Source organism: Chrysochloris asiatica, unplaced genomic scaffold (genome assembly GCF_000296735.1).
Source record: "Chrysochloris asiatica unplaced genomic scaffold, ChrAsi1.0 scaffold00008, whole genome shotgun sequence".
Taxonomy (NCBI): domain Eukaryota; kingdom Metazoa; phylum Chordata; class Mammalia; order Afrosoricida; family Chrysochloridae; genus Chrysochloris; species Chrysochloris asiatica.
Window position 1 is genome coordinate 10,542,113 of NW_006408526.1, and position 26,395 is coordinate 10,568,507.

The 26,395-nt window shown below is 38.5% G+C and overlaps 1 protein-coding gene across 1 annotated transcript; it reads right to left on the bottom strand.

The window, feature by feature from the left end:
* Window positions 1–1,270: 1,270 nt before the first annotated feature.
* On the bottom strand, window positions 1,271–18,968 carry MMP27 (matrix metallopeptidase 27). Its single transcript, XM_006833952.1, has 10 exons — window positions 18,867–18,968; window positions 15,405–15,643; window positions 13,637–13,785; window positions 13,418–13,546; window positions 7,199–7,360; window positions 6,886–7,006; window positions 4,873–5,003; window positions 3,321–3,480; window positions 2,658–2,761; window positions 1,271–1,512 (listed from the first exon to the last, which is right to left on the bottom strand). The coding sequence occupies exons 1-10, from the start codon at window positions 18,966–18,968 to the stop codon at window positions 1,271–1,273; spliced, it is 1,539 nt and encodes a 512-aa protein (XP_006834015.1).
* Window positions 18,969–26,395: the final 7,427 nt, after the last annotated feature.

Here is a 26,395-nt window from a genome sequence, read left to right on the forward strand (position 1 = left end):
ACAAACAATAAAACAAAATTAGACTGAATACTGTAGTCTATAATCACAGCAAAGGGTGAGGAAGGAGAGAAGAAAAAATGTTATGAATAAAAAATTCTGTAGCCTAATATGAATATGACTTTAATGTTCTCTCTTCATCTTCTTGCTTTCAAAGCTGCGTGAGAGATTTCAAGTTGCCACTGTTGGTTTTTAATCTATACCTCAGGCTTTAATTTAATTCTCAGCCTGTTTTATTTTTAAACGCTCTTTCCCTCTCTACATCCCTGTCCTGGCCTTTACCGTATTTAAAAACAAAAACAAAAACTTGAAAGAGGTTTTAAGAAAACTGAGAACTGTACTTGTGGGGAATAGGACAGGAAATTTGCTCCAAGAAATCTTTTCTATTACAAAATGCACCTGTTCACTCTTTGAGGGTAACAAAGGTTGCTTTATGAAAATTTTGTTGGGTAACATCCCCCCATCCACGCTACATCTCTGATCTTACCCCTCAGATTTCTTTTCCCCGCTTCCCCAAAACTCAAAGAATATTTAAAAGGGACACAGCTTTTGAACCCAAAGGATGCCCAAACTGCTATTTTAATATGGTGCAAACCAATGAATGCAAAATTCTTCAGAGGAACATTTATAGACGTGCAAACACTACTTTCAGTGTGTATAGCACTACATGAAGGATATGTCAATAGCTAATATCTTCATGTTTTGATATTTTTGTTTAAAGGTTTCTATGATTTTTTAGTAATACTTTCCACTTAGCCTCATATTACCTGGGGATCATATTAAAATATAGATTCTGATCCAATATATCTAGGATGTGAACCAGTTTGAAACCCTGCACTGAACTCAAGAAAAACAAATGTAGTAGAAAACCAGACTTAGGAAGTTGTGAGATTCTCTCTGCTTATTCTATAGCACTTGACTGCTGCTCAATGTATCATTTAACTATTAAAATAGAGCGCTAAAGATGGGTTTAATAAATTTCTTCAGTGTATAGTATTACATATAAAGCATATTTACATGTATTATAAACATATTTTTTTCCTCCACGTCTACAAAGGCATGCAACAGTTTTAAAGTACACTGAGAGATTTTGTCTAGAAATAATAACTTCCTGTAAAAGAACCAGACAGTTTGAAATGGCTGTATAATCTTTATCTGATGGATACTTAGAACTAGGACTGGTGACTCAAGGTTAAAAATCAGTTCTATTCTACTTTGAGGCAGAGTTCAGATTAAAAGACCTCTTGAGATTTATTTCAGAGATTTGGGTTTATTAATAACTGTATGTTTTTCTCAGTAGGTGAACAATAGTGAAAATAAACATGTTTAAATTCTTATGATAAGACACCTCTACTACTCCTGAATGTGCAATTTCTGTGTTGATACTAAAATCAGATGATGAGTTTAATGGCTCTTTGCATTGAAACCAAGTACTGCTTTTCATCATTCGGGTAATATTCTTTGATTTTGGGTCATATTCAAATTGTCTGGATCCACGGGTGAAATAGAAGAATCCTAAAGAGAAACAATCATGATTAGTTCTCTTGTACAATGATACATTAGTCCTAAGATGTTCTTTAATTATTAACTTTGAGGGGAAGGCTGAAGAATTTTTTTATAAACAAACTATTTACTTCATGTGCTCAGTAATTTTCAAACTTAGAACTTTGTTGTTGTTGTTGTTAAGTGCCATCGAGTCGGTTCCGACCCATAGCGACCCTGTACAGGGTTTCCGAGGGTGTAAATCTTTACGGGAGTAGAAAGCCTCATCTTTCTCCCACGGAGCGGCTGGTAGTTTCGAACCGCTGGCCTTAAGGTTTGCAGCCCGATTCGTAACCACTACGCTACCAGAGCTCCTTTAGAACTTTGTAGAGGATGCCTTTTTGCAGTATCTTGAATCAATGATAAGTTAAAAAACAAAAATGTTTCCCACTTTTTATATAGATTTGGATTAGCATATAGCTAAGAGAATATAAAGTGTCCTTTTAGATCTTCTGACTGCCATTGTCAATTTAATCCCACATAGTTAAATCCTAAAAGAGCACAAGGTTCAAGGCAGACATTCTCCTATTGTTTTATTTTTCTGGGGAGAAAGTCAAACTGTGAAGAATGAATTGCAAGGGAAAATTATGCCAGAGGTTCTCAAAGTAGGTTTCAACAAAGTGCTTCAGTGAGGGGAAGGAGAAGGTTTGGCCTACATCCCCATTTTATTAGAGTCTCTGGTTTTATTTGTTTTCATTTTTGAGATTCTATGTTAAATTTCATTAGAATAAAAGAGTGTGTCATTCAAAAACATTTTTAGATTCCTAATTAAAGCCATGGTCTAGCCTCATGTCTGTGAAGATGAAGTAGCTATACTGTGTGCATTAGAAATTCCTATGATTATTTTAAAACTACAGGTTCTTGAGTCTCACCCACAATTCTACTGACTCAGAACACAAACTGTTCCAGATTGTGTCCTTAGTTACTTTTCACACTTAGAACATTTTGTGATGTTAATTATATCCAAATTTGATATTGCTGTCAGGATCAATGTTTATTATTATTTACATTTTAAGAGTAGTAAAATTACATTAAAATTAAAACTTTTACATGTGACTCTGTCTTCTTCATAGTCAACAGGCTCCCAGTGTCCCAGTAATTTAGGTATTTGTGCTTACCTTTATGCTGGAAAGCAGCATCGACTCGGAGACCAATTCCTGGAAAGAACTTTACCACCCTCCGTGGGTAGCCTTTGTCCATGGTTTGGGCCATCTCATCATACCTGGATAAATGGATTTGAAAGGTTTCCAGCAGATCTTTGTTTAGGGGAGCTTACTTCTTCTATTGCCTAGCTTGGAGTCAAGAACATATGGGGAGAATAAGCAGGACTAGCAGAGGAAAACGAATTGGGTCAATAAGAAATATATGACAAAGATTATGATTAATTAGATCATGTATATTGCTGCAAAACAAGAAATGATCTGACATAAAAGCTACATCATTTGTTAGGTTACTCCTATTCTGAAAAATTATTAAACCAAAGTGAGGACTTAGTTTAGAGGTTTCCTAGATTTTGACTGTGTCTGTGCATGACTGGCAATTCAGTTGGCATCAGCAGCTTTCTTATCTTTATTTTTTAAGTTGGAGAAAGGCACTTGGACTCATTGAAATATCTTTTGGTTTGGTAAATGTCATTCATCAAATGACATTTTAATGTTTTAATTTACATAAAAATAGCAAAAATAAACTCGAGATTAGTTTTCTTTTTGCCTGTGTTTCTGTGATGTTACGTAAGTATTTTCTCCTGAATAAAGTAAAAAGTAAATTCTCTATCAATTTACCTCCAGCACCAAATTCCCACAAAGAAATAGGTTTTTCTTGTGCTTTGGTCACAGACAGCTGCATCAATTTTCTTCACGTGTCTTGGAAAGCCAAAGGTATGGATGGATTTGGGATAATCTGGTAAAACAGCATATCCTCTGATCATCCAGAAATTGCCATCTAGGAAGAGAAAAAGTGGTTTACCTTCTGTTTTGTTTCTTAGAAGGAGAAATAGATGTTTTCATAAGTGTGGAAATAACTAGATGCCTAGTCCCTTTCAGCTACAATACTTAGAGATTTAATAATTTTGTGTTCCCATTTATTCCTACCACTTTCTTTGTATTTTTATCATTAATTTGATACAAATAATATAGACCTACAGTAAACAGTGGAGCCCTGGTGTGGCATTGCAGGTTAATGCACTGGACTGTAAGGTCAGTTTGAACCACAAGGTCGCAGTCCAAGCTCACCAGTCACTCCTCTGAAACCTAGTCTGGGTCGCTATGGGCCAGAACCGACTTGATGGCACTTAACAGCAACAACCTAGTTAACAATGTGCCTACCCTTGCCAACTGGTTTATCTGCATTGACTACTTTGAAATTGCCAACTTTGCCAAAACAGTCATGTATGTTTCAGCATGTTCTCCTGAAATTCAGCCCTCAAATGTTCTCAAAGGCAAGTAACCTAGTGAAATGCATGTTAAATATAGGATTTTTTTTTTTTTTTTCATAGTGACCCTGTGTAGGATTTCTAAGGAGTGGCTGGTGGGTTTGAACCACTGACCTTGTGGTTAGCAGTCCAGTGCTGATCTTACAGTGCCACACCAGGATTTGTTGTTGTTGTCAAGTGCCATAGAGTCAGTCCTGACTTATAGTGACCCTGTACATGGTTTCCGAGGAGAGGCTGGTAAGCTTAAACCATCAACCTGGCATTTCAAACTGACCTTTCAGTCCAGCACATTACCTGACAATGCCAAACCAGGATAGCTAGATACTGAATACCTAACTAATTTTGAATTTCAGATAAACAATTAATCATTTTGGGGGGGATAAATATTTCTAAAATATTGCATGTGACGTGCTCATAACAAAAGATGATTTGTTACTTACCTGAAATTCAAAGTATACTGTATTTATATCTGCCAAACCTGACAAACCTAGTATACAGGGAGCTTGACTATTTTTCAGTTTTTATGATACAGGTTTCTTTTAGCCCTGTGCAACCAGAATGGTGTTTATCTTCATGTTGCTATCGTTAAGTGCTGTGGAGTCGGTTCCAACTCATAACGACCTTGTATAGGATTTCAGAAGAGCCTCTTGTGAATTTGAACCACTGACCTTGCAGTTCAAACTGAGCTTGCAGTCCAGTGCTTATCCTACAATGCCACGCCAGAACTTTTCACAGCCCCAGAGACTTCCTAGATGCTTTGTCTTTATGACCGGAACCTAAGATCAGGGCAGAAAATCTGACCATTTGGCACATGTATGAAGATTATATTATTTGCACCAAAATACCTACAGGCCACTTGACACATCCTGAGAAAGAAAAGGAATCATAATGAGCAAAGTTACCTTTAAAAATCAGAATCTTATCTTTGGGGTTTTCATATGCAGCTTGAATATTTGCTGGCAGAGATGGCCAGAATGAAGCGATTAATTGAAATTCAATGTCAGTAGTATCGTAATAGATTCTCCACAGGTATCTGTGATAAACAGAAAACATTACACATGTACAGCCTGTGTTATTGTTGTTAAGAGTCATTGAGTTGGTTCCAACTCATAGTAATCCTGTATAGGGTTCAAAGGAGCAGCTGGTGGGTTTGAACCGAGGACCTGGTGATTAACAGTCCAGTACTTATTCTATAGTGCCACTCCATGATTTTGAACAGCCTATGGAGCTCTGGTAGTGTAGTGGTTACAAATCGGGCTGCAAATCTCATGGACAACAGTTCAAAACTACCAGCTGTTCCATGGGAGAAAGATGAGACTTTCTGCTCAAGATTTACAGCCTCGGAAATCCTATGAAGGGTTGCTATGAATCGGAACCAACTCCATGGCACATAACAATAACAACATATGTGTATATATTTCAATGAAGACATTGCAGTCTTAGGGTTGTCTTTTACTTAATCAGTTGATGCTTTCCTTAAATAATTTATAGATAATAATAATACAATTTCCCCTAGAAATTTTGGATGGTTTTGAGTTCAGTTCTTCCTTTAGACTATTGAGATTGGGAGCTATCTTTGCTCCTCCTCTCTTGGGTTCTTGGGGTAGGAAACTATCCACAGAAATATTGTAAATAATTCTGAGTGCCCAGAGACTTCATGCAGCCAAAGCAGCGATACCCAAGGCTAGAGGCATTCTAAGTTCTAAACAGAACATTTTATCCTATTACTTGCTGGAGTAAGAAATGATAGTTTTGAAGTGCCAAGAAACTTCCTCAACAGTCCCCTTCTGGCTATAAAATTTTATGCATCTGTGAATGAAATACGAAAAGTCCTATATTCCATGTCCCTTCCTATGTAGCCAAACTTTCTTTGATATCCCTGACAGGTGGTCTCTCAGCCTTGGCTGCTCTGAGCATGGCAGTGACCCCATGTAATTGCAGTGCTTGTATAGTAGAATAAGGGAGTCCTGGTGGCATAATGGGTTATGTGTTGAGCTGTTAACCACATGGTTGGTGCTTCAAATCCACCAAAGATGAGGCTTTCTGTTCTCGTAAAGATTTAAAGCCTAGAACACTAGACAGGGTTGCTATGAGTTGGAACCAACTTGACATCACATAACATATAACTAGATGGGTAGAAGGAGCCCAATTTCAAATATTCTTTCCTTTTTACCTATATATTTGTCAGATTGCATATGACCTAATAATTTATTTGGAAAATATGGTCATGGTATATTTATTAACTCACTATGCTGGAATATATATGTATGTCCAATAAATTATACATAGTGAAAAAAAAGAGTTCTTACTGTGCTTAATATTTATTGATGCAATATTAAGGAATTTTCAGCCATGTGTTGGCAAATGATTTCAAAAGATGAGTTTTAAAAAGAAACACACACAACAAAAAACTTGAGTTTACCTTTTGCCAATTTTCAGGGTATAAGCATGCTTCCCGTTTTCAGTTTCAAACTACCGGTATGACATCGATTGGTTTGCACAATCTCTGAAAATGTAATGATTGGCTCTTGAGCCAGGATGAACTTGTTCCAAAATAACACTAGGATTGATGCATCATTTTGGCCTAAAAGTCACTGGAAGTAGACTCTACTTATACATCTTATCCAATGATAATTTTTAATAAAGCATTTAAAAATAATAAACAGCATAAGAGATTTATATTTGTAGTAAAACACTCTAACAGTATTGTTGGTTTTAAGTGCCATCACGTCAGTTCCGACTCATAGCAACCCTGCATAGGGTTTCCGAGGAGTGGTTGGTATGTTTGAACTGTCCACCTTACAATTCAAACCAACCTTGTGCACACATTCTCATCGTTCATGTTGACTCCCTCCAAATTCCTTGAAAATAAAAATATTTATAGGAAGTTGAGATATTTAAGGGAATGGGTTTACCTGCCTTTAAAGAACATTATTTCTCTGCGGAAAGTGGTGATAGCATCAAAAGTCAAATCAGATTCACAGACATGGGGCACAGTGGTTTCCTTTGGCTTTGCAGACACCTTAGGTAAACCTCCTTTGATTTAAGAAAGAAAGAAATACCACAGTGAATTAATTAAGAAAACATGAGGAAACGCCCTACTGAAAGGATCTTACCCAACTGGTTATTTTCTTCATGACACTATTTCAAGAAGTGATTTTTCTCAATTTCCTTCCTGGAAGGCTTTATCTTTAGATTGTGTGTATTTAGATTTATCATTTTGCTCACCATAGATGGACTGAATTCCACTGATATCGTCTTGAGAAAGTGGGTATTTGCTAGGATCCATGGAGACGTAATTTGGAAACATCAACGCAGTTTGATCATTGGAGTGAGAAAGCCCCAGTGAATGACCAAATTCATGAGCAGCCACAAGGAACAAGCTGAATCCTTAACAAACACAAAGCAGGTGAAAGAAAAGCACATGAATCAGTTAAACGGAAGATGGTGCATCTGAATTATTGTTGGTGTTTCAGTGCCATCAAGTCAGTTCCAACTCATAGTGACCCTGTATAGGATTTCCGAAGAGCAACTGGTGGGTTTGAACCACCAACCTTGTGGGTTTATCCTAGTGACACACCAGGAGTCATATGATGTGTACGATTGTTGTTGTTGTTGTTAAGTGCCATCGAGTCGGGTCCGACCCATAGCGACCCTGTACAGGGTTTCCGAGGGTGTAAATCTTTACGGGAGTAGAAAGCCTCATCTTTCTCCCACGGAGCCGCTGGTAGTTTCGAACTGCTGGCCCTAAGGTTCGCATGTGTACGATATACATTATTAATTATTTGAAAAATATTCTAAGACTAATTGTTGGTATTGAGAGCATGGTGGTACTGTAGAATAAGCACTGGACTGCTAACTACAAGGTTGGCAGTTCAAGCCCACCAGTTGCTTTTTAGGAGGAAGATGAAGCTTTCTGCTCCCATAAAGATTTACAGCTTCAGAAACCTTATGTTGTTATTATGTGCCATGGAGTTGGTTGCCAACTCATAGCGACCCTGCATAGGGTTTCCAAGGCTATAAATCTTTATGGGAGCAGAAAGCCTCATCTTTCTCCCGCAGAACTGTTGGTAGTTTCAAACTGTTGACCGTGAGATTAGCAGCCCTATTCATAACCACGATGCTACCAGAGCTCCTTAGAAACTCTATACAGGGTCACTGTTAGTTAGAACCAACTCCACAGCGCTTAGCAACAACAATAATTGGTATTAGTCATATGTTGGTGAATTATAACCCAGAGAAAGCAAGTGATTGGAACCAGGTGTCTTAAAATGGATATTATATTTAAAAAAAAAACAGAATTCATTATTTTTGGTTGTTGCTGGGCTATATTATATGGAGTCACATTGTTCTTTGTTTCATAGGGTCCCCAGACATTCTCCACAAACTACAAGATTAAGTCCAAATATGATAACATCAACTTCCATGATTTGGTGGTGGTAGGGTGCTGTGGAGTCGGTTCCGACTCATAGCGACCCTGTACAGGGTTTCTGAGGCTGTAAATCTTTATGGGAGCAGAACACCTCATCTTTCTCTCGCGGAACAGCTGGCAGCTTCAAACTGCTGACCTTGAGGTTAGCAGCCTAATTTGTAATCACTATACTACCAGAGCTCCTTTTCCATGATTTAGACCCTGCCTTTTCTCAACCTTATATTTTATTGTCATATTCCATCAACTGGTGGTGGTTATGTGCTGTGGAGTCGGTTCTGACTCATAGCAACCCTGTATAGGGTTTCTGAGGCTGTAAATCTTTACGGGAGGAGATAGCCTCCTCTCTCTCCTGCGGAAAGGCTTGTAGTTTCAAACTGCTGACCTTGAGATTGGAAGGCTAACTCATAACCACCAACTGGTGGTAGTGGTTATGTGCTATGGAGTCGGAACTGACTCATAGTAACCCTGTACAGGGTTTCTGAGGCTGTAAATCTTTAAGGGAGCAGAAAGCCTCATCTTTCTCCTGAGAAACAGCTGGTAGTTTGGAACTGCTGACCTTACGGTTTGCAGCCCGATTCATAACCACTATGCTACCAGAGCTCCTTTTATTACCACCAACTAGCTACATTAAATCACTTGAAATTTTTCATCTGTGTCATGATAATTCTAATCTCTGTGTTTACAATTCCATTCCTTCTGCCTGGAATATTGTGTCTTCTACCTTTTCTTTGTCTAGCTTTCCTACTTATTGACTCTTGAGAGAACTCCTCTTAAGAGTCACTTTCTGTTTTGAGGCTTCCCTTATCTCCCTGTCTCCCATAAAGTCTGAGCTAAATAGCACTTCTCTGAGCTCCTATTCTGTCATATGACATAAGAAACTTCACTGATTATTTCTTTTATCAAGCTTTGTACCCTTGAGTACAGGTATGATGTCCTAATCATCTTTTATTTCTGGAAACTGATAAAATTACTGTTAGTAGTGGGTTGGATTAAGAGTTACAAATTTAGATGAAAGAATGATTAGAGACACCTACTTCACATGGCTGGAGTATCCTGTGCGTAACCATACTAGAAGTCTTGCCACACATCTTGGATCGCTTTTTAAATTTGTCTTTCCCACTGGTCTATATGGTTCTAAATATAAAGACTTTCCTTATAGACTTGAAACCATGTCCATGGAACATAAAGAAAAGACTGGGCCATTAACAGTTTTTACTATAATGAAAATACATACAGTGAAGGCTTACCCCAAATACTTTCATTTTAGAGAACAGCAAAGGATAGTTTTGTGGTTTTTGGTGCTTGTTTGCTCCGACCTCTTCTGCTGGCCCCTGTGTGGCTGTCTGTTTCACTGTGTGCACTTTTGGTTAAGAGACTGGACAAGTGAATCTTTAAAAATAACAATTCAAATGTAGGTCTTCTAAGTCAAGCCCAAGTCTTTATCCTGACTTTCAAGGCTCGCTACATTATGAGTTCTATTTGCTTTTCTGGCCTTCTCTTCCACTACAATTGTAGTAGTTGAATTCATCCGGGTTATTCTTTCCAGAACATTCTTATATTTTGCATGTTTAGCCTTCCAGTCTCAGCTTTGGGATTACTTCCTTTCTTGGCCTCTAGGTCTGGGTTGGTATTTTTTTCTAGGGGCTTCCATCTTGTTGCCATGGTTTCCTTTATCTTAGTATGTATGATGCTGGCTTTAATTGCCATATGATTATCTGTGTGTCTCCTAGACTGTAAACTCCTGGAGAATAGATCTATGTCTTGTATATTCTTACATCCTCTATTTTTTCCATCATAGATCTTGGGTCCTAGTAAAGTTTCAATAACTGACTATCAAATTATACCATTTACCAAATATTTGTGGCAGCAGTATTATAGGCCCTCAGATACTGCAGGGAAAAATTTGGCAAATCTCTGGTATCTTGGAGAGGTTTCTGGTTTCTTGATGATGTTTCAGTAGAGATACACTTGCACGTCATACATTTATACTTTTGTGGATCTTTTTCCCTCTGCTTGGAATACATCCATCTTAATCACCCTAACCATCGTCTCATCGTCCCTATGAACACTAATACTCACCAATACACTCAGTTCAAGCATTTTGAATCCACTCTGGGCAAGGGCTTTGTGAAGTGATTTCCCTGTTAGAGACAATTTGTGTCACTTCCCCACAAGAAGGGTGCTGTTATCTTCATTTTACAGATAAATAAACAGGGTACTAAGAAAACTGATGACCTTGATCAGAGTCTCTCAGCTATTAAATTTCCCCAAAATTTCCTATTAAAAATTCTACTTTGATCAGAGATTATATTTGCTTAATGTTCTATACTTTTATTTGCAAAAAGGAAGACATTTCCCCTTCAATACCCTGAGTAAACTAAGAGTTATTTAATTAGATGTGACCAAGGGCCCACGATTATTCCTGGGGGAATAATAATTGGAAAAGTTTTTTTTTTTTTTAATTGGTGCTTGATTCTACCCAAAACTTGGTTAAAGGCCATATTTATCCTCTGCCTTGGCCACTGAACTCTTCAGAATTTTTAAGAACACACCCACTCCAGTCTTCTTACAGGGGCTTGAAGCAGTGTGGGTGATAGTCATTAGCGCTGTTTTTATTTTTAGATGCTATCAAGTTGATTTTCAACTCAAAGATCACATGTGACAGACTAGAGTTGTTCCATAGAGTTTTCTATTCTGTAATCTTAATAGTGTGGTGTTGTGGGTTAATGAGCCAGACTGCAAAGCATTTGAACTGCAAGGTCGGTGGTTCAAGCTCACCACCTGCTTCTCAGAAACCCTATACAAGGTCGCTATGGGTTAGAATAGACTCGACGGCACTTCACAACAATCTTGATAGTGAGGTTGGTCCAGGATTGGGCAGTGTTTCGTTCTGCTGTGCATAAGGCCGCTATGAGTCGGTGCCGACTCGATGGCACCTAACAACAACAACAATATTGTTGGTTTTTTCCCACAGAGTCACCTGGTGGGTTTGCACCACCAACCTTTCTGTGAGCAGTCAGCCATTCAACTGTTGTGCCAACAGAGACAAAAGGGTGGTGAAATCTTTGAGATCTACCTCTGGATATGAAAGCAAAATCTGGTCAAGCAAAGGGAGTCAACCTGCTTTTTGCTAGGCCTCAGGATATCTCTTATAACTTCCTGCTAGAGCATATCCTTTAGATCAAGTCCAAAGAAATATTGGGACATGACTCAGCAGAATATATACAACAAGTATGTCTATTTGAGTCCTCCTTTATTTGAATGGCAATGTTATCCCATAGCCTTTATTCTCTTATCTGCTTGTGATGTTAAGTCATGTGGTAATTACAGCAACCAATCCCAGATTTCCCCTGGTGCTGGAAGACCAGCCAGTAGCTGCTATTTTTCTCCTTCCTTGCTCATTAGCACTTGGAAGAAAAAAATGGCCTCATAACCCTGTGCAGGGTCGCTATGGGTCGGAACTGATTCAACAGCACTTAACAACAACATGCTCAGACGAAGCTATCAGTGACCATGGACTACTTTCAATTGCAGGTTTGAGGGCCTTCTCTTTTACTGGCCCAATAAAACTAAAACTAAATAAAACCACAACAGTAGAAACGTCCTAGAGTTATTTAGCAGCACTGAACTATGGTCCGTGTGCTACCTGTCAGCAGAGCTATAGCCTCTGCTTTCTGGGAATTCTAGAAGCTAGAAGCCAGGCGCAAGATAGCTATCAGTAATAGAAGAAAAAGAGGGTTTGGGGGAGAATCCAAGAATTTGGATTGAGTCTGATACTCTGATGTATACACTGTTACCGTAGTGAAGTTTATTTTTTATTATTTGTTAAGTAACAAGGCATCTTTTATTCAAGTGCCAATAAAGTCTATTAGGAGTCGTGTGGCACTGTGGGTTACTGTGCAGGACTGCAAAGTCTGTGAGCCGCAAGATTGATGGTTTAAGCTCACCAGCCTGTCTTCGGAAACCCTGTACAGGGTCGCTATGAGTCAGAACCGATTCGATGGCTCTTAACAACAAAGTCCATTAAGAAAAAAATAAAACCTCATATTAGTAAGTCAAAGGATAGGATCTAATTCCCTAGCAGATGGACAAAAGTTAGAAAAGGAAGTTTATGCTTTGAAATAGACTCTTTATGTACTGAATTTACCCATCATCCTTTTTGAGTTTTGCTAACTCAAAACTGTTACACTCCTCAAATCACAAATGACTTCTAAAACTGGTCCAATAATAAACATGTTCTGCCTTGTATGGTATATTTACACCACACAAAATCATGAATGTTGTTAAGGACTGGAAAATTTCTAGTATGTTGTATAGTTCCAGGAATACAGTGGACCTTATACAGGAATGTGTAAGTAAGTGAAGAATACTCTGGTCCTAAGAGATTAACAGCTTTGTGAAGCTGTTGTATGAATAAGGCTCTGAACTACATAAATACAATTATCTGAATATGTATTAAACACATTAATGATGTCATTATTATGGACTGAATTGTATCCACCCCCTGTGAAGAAATGTGGAAGGCCTAACCCCTGTACTTGGAAATACAAATGTGCTCCTGTTTAGAAACAGTGCTTATGTTTTATTAAGCTCATGAGGCTATGTGGAGAGGAGGGTGGGTCTTAAACCTAAATACCTTCTGAATGGTGTTTTATTAAAAGACCAGAATAGACACAGAGACAGAGACTACACCATGGGAAGGAGACAAGGTAAAGATGGAGACAGATTAGACTACAAATCCAGGTGGCTGGCAGCTGCAATAACAGCTAAAAGAAACAAAGACGCACCTTCTCCTAGAGGTGACATCCTGAATTCAGACTTCGAGCCTACAGGATTGTGAATTTCTGTTCTTTAGAGAGGTCACTTGTTATGGCAGGCCTAGGTGTCTAAGACAGTCATCTTGAAATATGGACAACTATGGGGGAAGTTTAGAAGGTAAAAGAAACTGATGCAAAACTATTCTTCTCATGGATTTCAGAATAATAAAATTTGTTGATAGAAGTAATTGGACTCACCTTCTCCATCTTTGGTCCAGTTTTCATCCTCATCAAAGTGAGTGTCTCCTCCCAGACCTGGACCAGGAGGAAAGGCATGGCCGAGAACCCCCAAGGGGCCATCAAAATACCGAGGGCACCAACCGTGGACTGAGATACAATTCATGGGGGGGAAAAAGAATCAGCAACTTCAATCTCGTTAAGATGAACAGATACTTTCTGCTCTGTTGCACATTTTACCTCTGGTCCTAAAGGCAATCATGATGTCTGCAATCCCTTTGGAAATCTTGGTAAATATCAGGGGTGTCACCTTGCTCCACACTTCTAATGCTTTCTGGATAGCTTCATCCACATCACCTTGGGCCATATCTGGAGTGTAGTTCATTATTCTTAAAAAATTAAATAAAACATTTAATAAAATCGCACGAATGGCTGGTTATGTATACATGTATAACACATACTAAGAAAATAAAATCAATTCAGATTTATTAATGATGCGCTGAGGTAACTTTTGGAATGATGTCATTATCTTACATTTGTGCATCTTTATGGAAGCTGGCTGCCTCATCTTTCTCAAACCACTGACCTTGTGGTTAGCAACCCAGCACTTATCCCAATGTGCCACCAGGGATGCTATTACAGTTGAATTTGTTGTTGTTGTTGTTGTTAAGTGCCATTTAGTCAGTTCCGACCCATAGCGGCCCTGTATAGAGTTTCCAAGGAGCAACTGCATAGTACTTTAATATTTAAATAAAGCGTGTTTACATATGCTATATAATTCACTGAACCCTGGTGTAGCACTGTAGGTTAATGCGTTGGACTGCAAGGTTGGCTTAAACTGCAAGGTTGGTGGTTCAAGCTCATCAGCCACTCCTCGGAAACCCTATACAGCGTTACTATGAGTTGGAACCAACTGAACGGCACTTAACAAAAACAACAACAACATAAAATTCACTGCTTTCAGATCTCTGGTAATTAATAAATGAGGGTCAAAGAGGTTAAATGATATCCCTAAGATTGTCCCATATGTTGTTGTTATGTGCCATGGAGTCAATTCCGACTCATAGCGACCCTGTACAGGATTTCTGAGGCTATAAATGAGAAAGCCTCATTTACAGCCTCATCTTACCAGCTGGTAGCTTCAAACTGCTGACCTTGCTGTTCGCAGCCCGATTCCTAGCCACTACACTACCAGAGCTCCTTGTCCCTATGTAGAAGAAGGTTAATCTCATGTATGCATTTGCTGTGTGGGCTGTTCTGTGGTTGTATGCCATGGAGTTGGTTTTAACTCACAACAACCTTTCATAGCGTTTCCAAGGCTGTAAATCTTTATGGGAGTAGAAAGCCTCATCCATCTCCCATGGATGGCTAATAGTTTCGAACTGCTGACCTTGAGATAAGCAGCCAACTCATAACCATTAAGTTACTGTATATGGCTATATTATAAAAACATTCAATAAAGAATTGAGATTTATTTATTGAATGGTTTATGGAAATTGTTTGTTGTTGTTAAGTAAAGTCATATTGGTTCCTACTCATAATGTTCCTATATAGGGGTTTCTGTGGAGCAGCTGGTGAATTTGAACTGCCAACCTTGCAGTCCAGTGCATTAACCCACAGTGCTACACCAGGATTCCGGAAATTAGTTATGTGCATATATCATATATTAAAATTCTCTCATGAGAGTTACAAAGTATTCAGGAAGAGGTTTATCTCCTTTTCTGACTTACAATGCCACTGCATAGGGAAGAGAAAAACTGCTCCAGGTTTTTATGTGGAACAGTTGGTGGGTTGGAACTGCTGACCTTGTGGTTAGCAGTTGAGCACTTAACCCACTACACCACCAGGGCTCCCTAACTCTGGACTCAGAGCAGTAAATCACTTTTGCTACAATGTCTCTGTGCTTAGGGCAGCAATAACACTAGTTGGTTAGGAGGATGGAGTAAATGAATGAAATAAATGCATTTTTTCCCGGTTTTTGCTTTTCTTTAATTGGCGGAAGCATTACCTGTATGTGAGGTTGTGTTTTCTCCACCCAGGAAAAGTGTAGCCATACTGACCAACATCAGGCACCCCACACCTGGGTTTCTTCATGATCTCAAGAGTGTTTGAGTCCAGTTTTCCAGTCACAGTTAACCCAAAAAATGCTTGCATTTCTCGAAACTTGCCACCTATAAGACTTCTGTTCTTGCTCTGAATGAGATGACTTCCTTCTATTTCTGGAGAGTAGAACTGGTTGAGATATGCCTGATAAAAACAAAAGCATAGACTATAGGAGAGCAAAACTGCCATCTCGGGAGAAAACAAAATTGCCTGAAATTCTCTTTGGCAGTGGTGGTGATTGTGTATCACTGAGTCAGTTCCAACGCATATAGACTCTTTATAGGGTTTTGGGGGCTGTAAATTATTATGGGAGCAGACAGTCTCATCTTTCTCCCACAGAGCGACTGGTAGTTTCAAACTAATGACCTTGTGGTTTCCAGCCAGCTTGTAGTAGAGAGGTAAAAAGGATATAAGGAATGAGGGACTGGAACAAGTGAGAGAGGAAAGAAGAAAGGAAACAAAAAGGAAGAAAAGTCATCCTGCTCATTCATTTTTTCAAAAAGCTTTTATTGTGAATTAAATGATAGTTTACATGGAAGAACATGGGTTTTGCACTCATCGTATTTCATTTCATTGCAATGATTACAGTCCCTTCCATGCATCATCATTCAACAGTATTTGCTTCTATTCCCTTTGTTTGTTTGTTTGTTTTGTTTTGATATACACAAAAACATGCAAGAATATATAATCATTTAAACAACCTAAGGGCACATTCTGTAAGCCTGCCTTTTGGACACCAGCACAAAGTCTTCTCTTTCCTTGAATCTAGAGTCCTCAGCTGCTCTATCTCTCCAGGTCACCATCTCTGCCTCCATCTCTGGTGTCATTGCTTCTCTGGATAAGGTCCCACATTCTACTCATGATCTTCTCCCTTAATGGTCCTAGGGGCGTCTGTTCCTGGAATGTAAGATTAACTACTCCCCCCTTTTGTAACTTATGTTACAAAACTTTTACCTTTACAGTTGTGACCATCGCAATTAGTCATAATAACAATTAATCACTATTGAATCTTAAGAATCTTATCCCCATCTCCTTTCACTAGGCCCATCTAGTTAGTCAATGTGAAAATTATTCAGTGGGGACTCTACCTTACCCCACACACTCTGAAACTAAACTTCTTGAAAACTCATAAACTAGCCACTTTGTGCCTTTATACCCACCTGCCCTCCCCCATGTTCAATTTTTAAGAACTAGTAAAAACTATGTGTGACCAGAATTAGGTGTGACACATCCCACAAAACTCAAAACCCTCTACAGAAGAAAGTCAAGCTTCAACATGTTAAATGATGATATGGTTTACATATTTTTGCTATTACTTTTCATTGTGGTGTTTCTTTGAAACACATTCTAGAAGACATAGGTGATTATCCATTTAAAATATTAAGTTGGTTTGTTGTAGAGAAGAATCCACTTAGACTGTAAAACTTGAATTTGAGATAATATATTCAGAGGAAGAATAATTCACACCTGTAGACATCAGTCTACACAAGTGAGAACTGCTAACTTCAACTAAAATTTTCTCACAGAGATTGATATCCTTTGTGAAACAAAGACATTATAAAACAGTCATTTGGTTAATTTTTGGTTGTAGTCACAAGTAGGATAGGATGGGGTGGGGAACAGGCTTCTATTGGATGATTGGATATAAAGAGTTAACAGAATGAGCTCAGAAATGAATTATAGGTGTCTACAATCATTTTCATAGTTTTCAGATGGGATCATAAAACATCACTGGTGGAGTTCACATAATCTTAATCAGATATCTCAGGAGTGTGTGAAGATGAATCTTGGTTCTAGGGTCTCATTACCTGAATCTAGTTAGTCAAAGCTCTTAGGTGGTCTAGGAAAGTTCAGATCAGTCTGGTTTCAAGACCCTTTCAAAGAATTATCTTATTATGTCATTGTATTGAATAAATATTCCTTGGCTCACTTCATACAAAGGCAATTGTGTTAAGATTCCTTTCCTTAGAGTGTATATCCTTCACAATCTAACTAAATCAGAGTGATAAATCACCTTCTCAGTTTTATAGCTCCCAGCAATGAGCATATCCAGATAATAGGAGTTTGCAAGAAAACAAATATTTAGTTCCAGACAGGCAGGCAGTTGAATAAAAAGAGCAGCCTAATTTAACAAAATCTGAGTTAAAATTTAATCATGCAAATTTAGTCAAAAAAGCTTTATGAATTCCTTCTAGATAGGTTTAACACATTTAATTGGCAACTTAAATAGGCAAATAACTTGGATGATTTCTGAGGAAATCTCCAAAAGGATATATTTTTCACTCATCTAAGGATGTTGCTATTCTCAGGTGCCATTGAACTGATTTAGATTCATAATGACCCTATGTAACAGAGTAGAACTGCCTTATAGGATCTTATAGGGAGTCCTGGTGTAGCGCTGTGGGTTAATGTGCCAGACTGTAAAGCCGTTTGAACTGTTAGGTTGGTGGTTCAAGCTTACCAGCCACGCTGGGTCAGAATTGACTCAACAGTACTTAACAGCAACAACAACAATCTTTATGGAGTCCTGGTGTGGCACTGTGGGTTAATGCGCTGGACTGCAAAGTCATTTGAACCACAGATCACGGTTCAAGCTCACCAGCCGCTCCTTGGAAACCCTATACAGGGTCGCCATGGGTTGGAACAGACTCAATGGCACTTAACAACAAAAACAGCAACAATCTTTATGGGGGAGTCCTGGTGTGGCACTATAAGATAAGCACAGGACTGCTAACCACAAGGTTGGTAGTTCAAACCCACTAGCTCTTATTCAGAAACCCTGTACAGGGTTGCTATGAGTCAGAATTGACTCTATGGCACTTAACAACAACAGCAATCTTTGTGAGGGAGTCCTGGTGTAGTGCTGTAGGATAAGCACTGGGCTGCTAACCACAAGATTGGCAGATCAAACCCACCAGCCACTCTTCAGAGACAATATAGAAGGTCACAATGAGTTAAAGCCCAATCTACAGCATTTAATAACAACAATCTTTACTGGATTGTTGGTTTTTGTCCTGAGGAACCAGTAGGTGGTCTTAAACTATCCCAAACCACAGATTAGGTCTTACTGGTTGAAATGTTTTTGTAGAGATCTCCATTTCTATTCAGGCTGTCCCTTTTCTCCTCTCGCTATCGTTCACTTGTACGCATTGCTTAGAGTTGTAGCAAATCCTGTCCTCCTCATGTTCCCCCCTCCATCTTCTACCTCACATACAGTTCCTTGATGTCTTTAGAGCTGAAAAAAGGAAAACTTCTTACAATAAAGTTCAGCACTCTTTTGTAAGGAACTGCAGTCTTTTGAGGTCAAAAAGTCATTGATAAAATAAATGTATTGCTTGTTCAGGCATAGTATTTATTGAGACAGTACCTGAGCCAGTTGCATGCTTTCTTCATTATCCAATTTTTGCTCTGTTGGAAACGCAGACGAAAATGTTACAAAGAACAAAAGTAGAAATGGAAGTCTCTTCATTCCTTTTTCTCTTCGGTTGAAGCCTGATTCTGTATAAACAAAATTTAGAAAAATAATAGTGAGACGTGGCATGAGTTGGCTTGTATTAACATTTAATTAATAACAGAAAACAGCTTTTGCCATAAACTGTGCCGCAATATGCTTCTCGTTTTCTTTCCTGGATTGACTTGATTTTTCATCATATCTGCAATTATTCTGTAAACACAGTCATTTTTCATCATTTAGTTTAATGAAGTGAGCCTCCAAATTACTGTTGTCCTTGCAAAGTTGGAGATTTTTGGATCCTTAAATACTTAAGAGTTTATAAAATGATTTTCTTTTGAATGAAACCTCTAAATAGCTCTGTAGTATAGTGACCCCTGAGTCAGAAATTGGATACCCTAATTAGTTAAATCATCAAATGTCTTTTGAGCACCTGCCATCTGACCATCATTATGAATACAAGCATGGATAAGTTACCTTACTGATCTTGTTGGAAAAATACAGACATAAACAGTTAAGTGTTTATCTGTTTGCATTAATGCTAGGCAGGAATCCCTGGTTGGTTGGTGCAAATGAGTAACCCCCTCAACTTCTAATCAAAAGCTCCCCAGAAGAAAATCTGACGATATGCTTCCAAAAGATCACAGCCTTGAAAAGCCTATGGAGTACAGTTCTACTCCGACACATGTGCGGCTGCCATGCATCGAAATCCTCTGGATGCCAACTGGTAATGCAAGATAAAATACAGGCAAGTGGCAAAATACACAGTACCATTGATAAAAACAAGCAAACCCAAAAGGCGATGATCACTGTTGTTGGGAGTGGCTGATAAAACTCCCAGCAGATGTGTAAACTGGATATTGATGCATGGGTAAAATGTGCATAGGAAGGGAGAGGAAGTGTGAGTAGAGGGTGACAAAGGAAGTGGGGACTAAAGCAGAAATTAATATAGAGTGATAGGAAACCTGACCTAACTGGAGTAAAGTATGTATAGATAGCAATGTGAGATAGGGATGGCTTGTAAAAAAAAAAAAAAGTAGGAGAGATTGTGAAGAGGGAATTGTCCAGACATTAGAATGATAAGGAAATCAAGGATAGCTGGCTGATACCAGAAGCTGGGAGTGAAATGTGGAACAGATGCTCCCTCAGAGCCCTCAGAAGGAATCAACCCTGCAGCATCTTAATTTTTGATACTGGGACTTCTGGTGAGGAGCTGTAGGATAAACACCGGACTGTGAACCAAAAACTCAGCAGTTCGGACTCACCAGCTGCTCTTCAGAAACCACGTACAGGGACTCGAGTTGGAATCGATTTAAAAACAACAGCTCCAGAATTATTATGAGACAATACATTTTTGACATTTCAAACCACTCAGTTTCTATTATGACATTATGGCAGACCCAGGAAACTAACATAGAGTGGAAAGAGATAGATGTTTTGAATCTTGATTGATAGTGTGACTGGGTATACAATTTCAGGCTGAAATAAAATTTCCTTAAAATTTTGAAGATAGTCTTCTATTGCTTACCAGAATCTAACATTGCTATTGAAACATATTTTATTCTGTTCTTGATATTTTAAACGTTTGGTCTGAAAAGTTTTAGAAATCACTTTACTCAGTTTGTAGAAGAGAATTTGGCCTTGCCCCAAAGAGATCTTGTCTCTACCCTTGACTTCTGGGAAGTAAGCAATATCATACTGGATAGGAGTGTGTTTGTTTTTTGAGGGAGGTTTAGCCATACTCTGTGGTCTTAGGGTGTGAGTTGACTGCACCAGAAATAGCAACCAGATGATTTAGGATAGGGGCTTTGAGTTACTTGCTGTCAGTTGACCTAAAGGCTGAGACCAACCACTTAGGTAATCCATCAATTATGTTGAAATAACAGATTCCCAGTAAAAACTTTCAACACTGAGCTTCCCTGGAGGGCAATTTTCCATGCCAATTGTCACACATTGATTCCAAGAGAGTAATACATCCTGACTCCACATGGGGAGAATACAATGGAAGCTCTGAATTTGGAACGCTCCTGGAGTCTAACCTATTTGCCTCTTTGTTGATATTAATCTATATCCTTTTATTGCGTTGAGTCAGTACCAACTCATAGCAACCCTGTATAGGGTTTATGAGGAGTAGCTGGTGGGTTTGAACTACTGACCCTGTGGTTTACAGTCCAGTGCTGGTCCTACAGTGCCACACTAGGAGTCCTAAGTAACCTAATTCTCTTTGGTCAAGTATAACAAGATAAACCTCAAATGTTGTTGTTGTTGTTATGTGCTGTGGCGTCAGTTCCGACTCATAGCGACCCTGTACAGGATTTCTGAGGCTGTAAATCTTTACGGGAGCAGAAAGCCTCATCTTTCTCCCGTGGAACAGCAGGTAGTTTCAAACTATTGATCTTGCAGCTTGCAGCCCAGTTCATAACCACTACGCTACCAGAGATCCTTAAACCTCAAACAGCAGATGCTAAATAAAATGAGCATTTATTCATCCCTCACATAAAACAAATGCAGATTTGGCAATTCGAGTTGGTATGATAACTCTATGTCATGAAGGATGCAGGTAACATTTAGCATATTGCACCACTATCTAAGTGCATTGCCTCATGGTTCAGGGGAGGTCTTCTAAAGTCCTTGTTATTGTATCTGTATTACAGATAGCAGGAAGGAGGAAGGCAGAAAAGAAGAAAATCCCTAGTCTTTTTCCAGAGAAACCACACAACATTGTGCTTATATATTTTTGTCAAGAACTTAAACACGTTTAGCTGTAGGGAGACCACAGAATATTGCCTTTCAGGTAAACGCATAGCTACCATGAAGTAAAGGCTTTCTCTTAGTAGAGGAGGAAAGGAGAATGGATATTAGTGTAGGTGTAATAGCTAGGGTTCTGTGCCAACTCAACTAGGCCAGGATTTACAAAGGTTTAATAGTTGGGATATGTTTATTCCTATGATGATAAAACTGAATACAGGTATAGTTAACTTTATGATGAGCAGCTATGAACAGTCGATCAATTAAAGGTATGCTTCCTTGGGGGTGTGGCCTGTTCCAATATAATGGACACCTGGGATGGCCTATTTCTTCCTCTGGGGACCTGGGATTCTACAATTGTAAGATGATAAACTTCTCTTTAAATATATACATATATATGCTTCACTGGTTTTACTTCTCTAGAAAACTGGGCCTAAGACATGCGGTACCCAGAGAGTGGGGTTCCAGAGAAACAAAATCATGAGGATGAGTTTTCTAAATTTGTACTCAAATCTGATTAATCTTAAAGGCACTGATATGGGGAATTGATGGAATAAAAATTGAAATCTTTCAAGAAAGTGTGGTGGCACTGGAGGCACTCACTCATCTAATTCAAGAAATTTGGAAGACAACTATCTGGCCAACTAATTGGAAGAGATCCATATTTATGCCCATTCCAAAGAGAGGTGACCCAATGAAATGCGGAAATCATTGGACAATATCTTTGATATCCCACGCAATTAAAGTTTTACTAAAGGTAATACAGAAATGACTGCAACCATACATCAACAGAGAACTTCCAGAGGTTCAAGTCGGATTCAGAAGAGGATGTAGAACAAGGGATATCATTGCTAACATCAGATGGATCTTGGCTGAAAGCAGAGAATACCAAAAAGATGTATACTTGTGCTTTATTGACTAAGCAAAGTCTTTTTATTGTGTGGATCATGACAAGCTATGGACAACATTGAGAAGTATGAGTATTCCAGAACACTTAATTGTGCTCATGAGGAATCTGCATATGGACCAAGAGGCAGTTGTTCAAACAGAATGAGGAAACACTGAATGTTTTAAAATTAAGACAGGTGTGTGACAAGATTATATTCTTTCACCATACTTATTCAATTTGTATGCTAAGAAAATAATCTGTGAAGCTGGGTTATATGAAGAAAAACATGGCATCAGGATTGGAGGAAGACTCATTAACAACCTGCGATATGCTGATGATACAATCTTGCTTGCTGAAAGCGAAGAGGACTTAAAATATTGACTGATGAAGATCAAAGATGACAGCCTTCGATATGGATTGCAAAGAAAACAAAAATCCTCACCACTGGACCAATAAACAACATTCTTATCAATTGAAAAAAGATTGAAGTTGTCAAGGGCGTCATTCTTTCTTGGATCAACCATCAACACTCATGGAAACAACAGTCAAGAAATCAAACAACGTATTGTATTAAGTAAATCTGCTGCACAAGACCTCTTTTAAAGTGTTAAAGAGCAAAGATGACAGCTTGAGGACTAAGGTGCACCAAGCCGTGGTATTTTCAATAACCTCATATGCATGCGAAAGCTTGACTGTAAATAAGGAAGTCCATAGAAGAATTGATGCATTTGAGTTATGGTATTGGAGGAGAATATTGAAAGTACCGTGGGCTGCCAAAAGAACAAACAGATCTGTTGAAAGAAGTTCAGCCAGAGTGCTCCTTGGAGGCCAGGATGGCCAAACTTTGTCTCTCATACTTTGGACATATTGTCAGGTGGGACCAGTCACTGGAGAAGGATATCATGTTTGGTAAAATGAAGGGTCAGAGAAAAAGAGGAAAACCCCCAGTGAGATGGATTGGCCAAGTGGCAGCATCAATGAGCTCAAGCTTGGCAAGAATTGTGAGGTTGCCCCAGTGTTTCATTCTAGTTTGACTCCTGGGGGGAGAGGATTGGTTTCACTCAGTAATCTGATTAACATTCTAGTTTGACTCCTGTGGGGAAAGGATTGGTCCCATTCAGTAACCTGATTAACATTTTAGCTTGTCTCCTGGGTGGAGAGGGCAGTGAATGTTTTTACCTTTTCCTGTTCACCACTACCAACAGAACTAAAAAGGATCACATTAGAAGGTCCTGGTTGGAGTGAGATAAAATGTGGACAAAACTCAAAATTATTTAAAAACAAAAAAGGCCAGAGTTACTTGTCAGAAAGAGAATGGAGGAACCTTAGACTATGGCCTTCGACCACCCTTCAGGTCTGGAATGGAACTCACCCTTGTGGCCCAATTTTCAACCTAGCAGTAGATAGATATATAGGGGGCCAACAACACTAGTAAGGTATGCTCACTACAAAATGATCAGTCATTCAAGGTCAGGTGGGCAACATTTACCAAAGGAAAAAGTTCAGAAAAGTAGGGAAGAAGGATCGAATGGATATAAGAACCATAAGGAGCAAGTGGTATAACTGTTGTTGCATGACAAGTATTTGAATCATTGAGATGAAACAAAGTATATGATTTGTTGAAAGTAAAACTGATGATCTTGTCTGTAAACCTTTACTCTATTCACAATAAAAAGTACATAAAAAATCATCTATAATAACTAGCTAGCCCAGCTAGCAGAGTATCCAAGAAGATAAATCTCACATTTTTGCTATTGTAAAAAACTAAGTTTTCAGAAAAAACAATAGTCTTAAATGGATTCTTCTCTTCAAAATGCAGCGCTTAGTTTTTACAGATCATTTTACTTTTGTTAATGGAGTCCTGGTGTGCTCTGGGTCAGGCTGCTAACTGCAAGGTCAGGGTTCAAACTTACCAGTTGCTCCATGGGAGAGAGATGATACTGTCTGCTCCCATGAAGGTTTACAGCCTAGGAAACCCTATGGAGTAATCCTATTTGAACTATAGGGTCACTATGAGTCAGAATTGACTCCATGGCAGTGGATTTGGTTCTGAGTTAGTTGTGTTAAATTGGTACAATTAATTGTTTATAGACCTTTCTCATAGTGCAGTACCTAAAACATTTAAATGATTAATTATTGTTTAATAAATGAATTACTGAGTGAAATGATAGTGTACTAAGGGAGGTATGCAAGGGCCAAATGGAATACAGGTGCGATAGATACACAAAATTGGAACCACAGTGCTCTGTGTGTAGATAGATAGACACACAAGCTGAATGAGTATGGGAGGAGGAGTGGGATATCTATATCTAATAATATCTATATCTATATCTATGTCTATATCTATATATAGTTGTTGTTAAGTACCGTGGAGTCGGTTCCAATTCATAGTCACCCTGCACAGGGTTTCTGAGGCTCATCTTTCTCCCGTGGAAATCCTATGCAAGGTCTCTATGAGTTGGAACCGACTCCATGGCACATAACAGCAACATATATCTAGATCTCTCTCTCTGTCTCTGTCTCTGTCTCTGTCTCTCTCTCTCTCTCTCTCTCTCTTAGTTTTTACAGAACCAACTTGATGGCACTTAACAGCACAACATATAAACGTATATGTATTTTTATATATGAGAGTGAGTCAAAAATTAGCCATACTCCAGTTATATTAAAACATCCTGATGGTAACATTGAGTTGCACATTAAATGATTCTGTCAAACAGATGAGTGGCAGTGTATTACATGTCAAATTATTTTCAAGTCAGCCATGGCTCGGTGAAATAATCCGTGACAAACCTGGGTTTCAAAAAGTTTGTGCAAGATGGGTAGCAAAACAACTCACGGAAGAGCAAAACCAGAAGTGTTTGGACATCTGCAAACAAAATTTGGTCTGATAACTCTAAGGAAGGTAAAAGTTTCTTTAAAAAAAAAAATTGTTACTGGTAACAAGACATGGATTCATCACTATGTATGACTCTGAGAGTAAACAGTAAAGTATACAGTGGAAACATCCTCAAGGTCAACCAAGAGAAGGTTCAAAATTCAACCATCAGCTGAAAAATTGATGTTTACAATCTTCTGGGATTCTCAAGGGCCCATATTAGAGCACTATCAGTAAAAAGTTTCAACACTCACCAGTGCTCATTACAGTGAGATGCTCACTGAAGAGCTAAAGCCTAAACTTCTGATAAATGCAGAGAACTGCTATCCAAGGGCAAGGTGATCTTGCATGACAATGCACATCCACACACTCAGCCCACACTGTTGACACTGCAAAAACTTCATTTTGAGGTTTTAAAATATTCTCTCTATAATCCTGATCTTGCTCTACTGAATTTTCATCTGTTTGGTCCCTTAAAGTAGTCCTTTGAAGACAGAGAGTCACCTCTGATGAAGAAGTGAAGCCAGTGGTGAATTTGTAGCTCACAGCTCATCCTAAACCATTTTAAAATAAGGTAATATTAAAGCTTGCTGGCAGATGGACAAAGTGTATTAAAAAGCAAGAAGATTATGTTGAAAATTTATGTATTTGTCTTTTCTAAAAGTTGATTAAAATAAATTCTACATCCAGAGTGTGGATAATTTTTGACTCACCCTCATAGTTATAAATCCCACAAATATGTAAGAGTTTGAAATAGGGTATTTGTACACATGCAACTGCAGACAGGAAGCAGGACAACTGTTGTTGCATGGAGAGGATTGAAATTATTGAGATGAAACAAAGTATATGATTTGTAAAGTATATGAAAGTAAAACTGATGATCTTTTCTGTAAACCTTCACCCAATTCACAATAAAAAAAACTGTTACAAAAA

Coding starts and splice junctions, on each gene's coding strand:
- MMP27 (XM_006833952.1), bottom strand. CDS start 18,968: ATGAAGAGACTTCCATTTCTACTTTTGTTCTTTGTAACATTTTCGTCT. Junction 15,644..18,866: donor AAAGCATGCAACTGGCTCAG/GTACTGTCTCAA, acceptor TGTTTTTATCAG/GCATATCTCAACCAGTTCTA. Junction 3,481..4,872: donor TAAGATTCTGATTTTTAAAG/GTAACTTTGCTC, acceptor TTCTCTTCCTAG/ATGGCAATTTCTGGATGATC.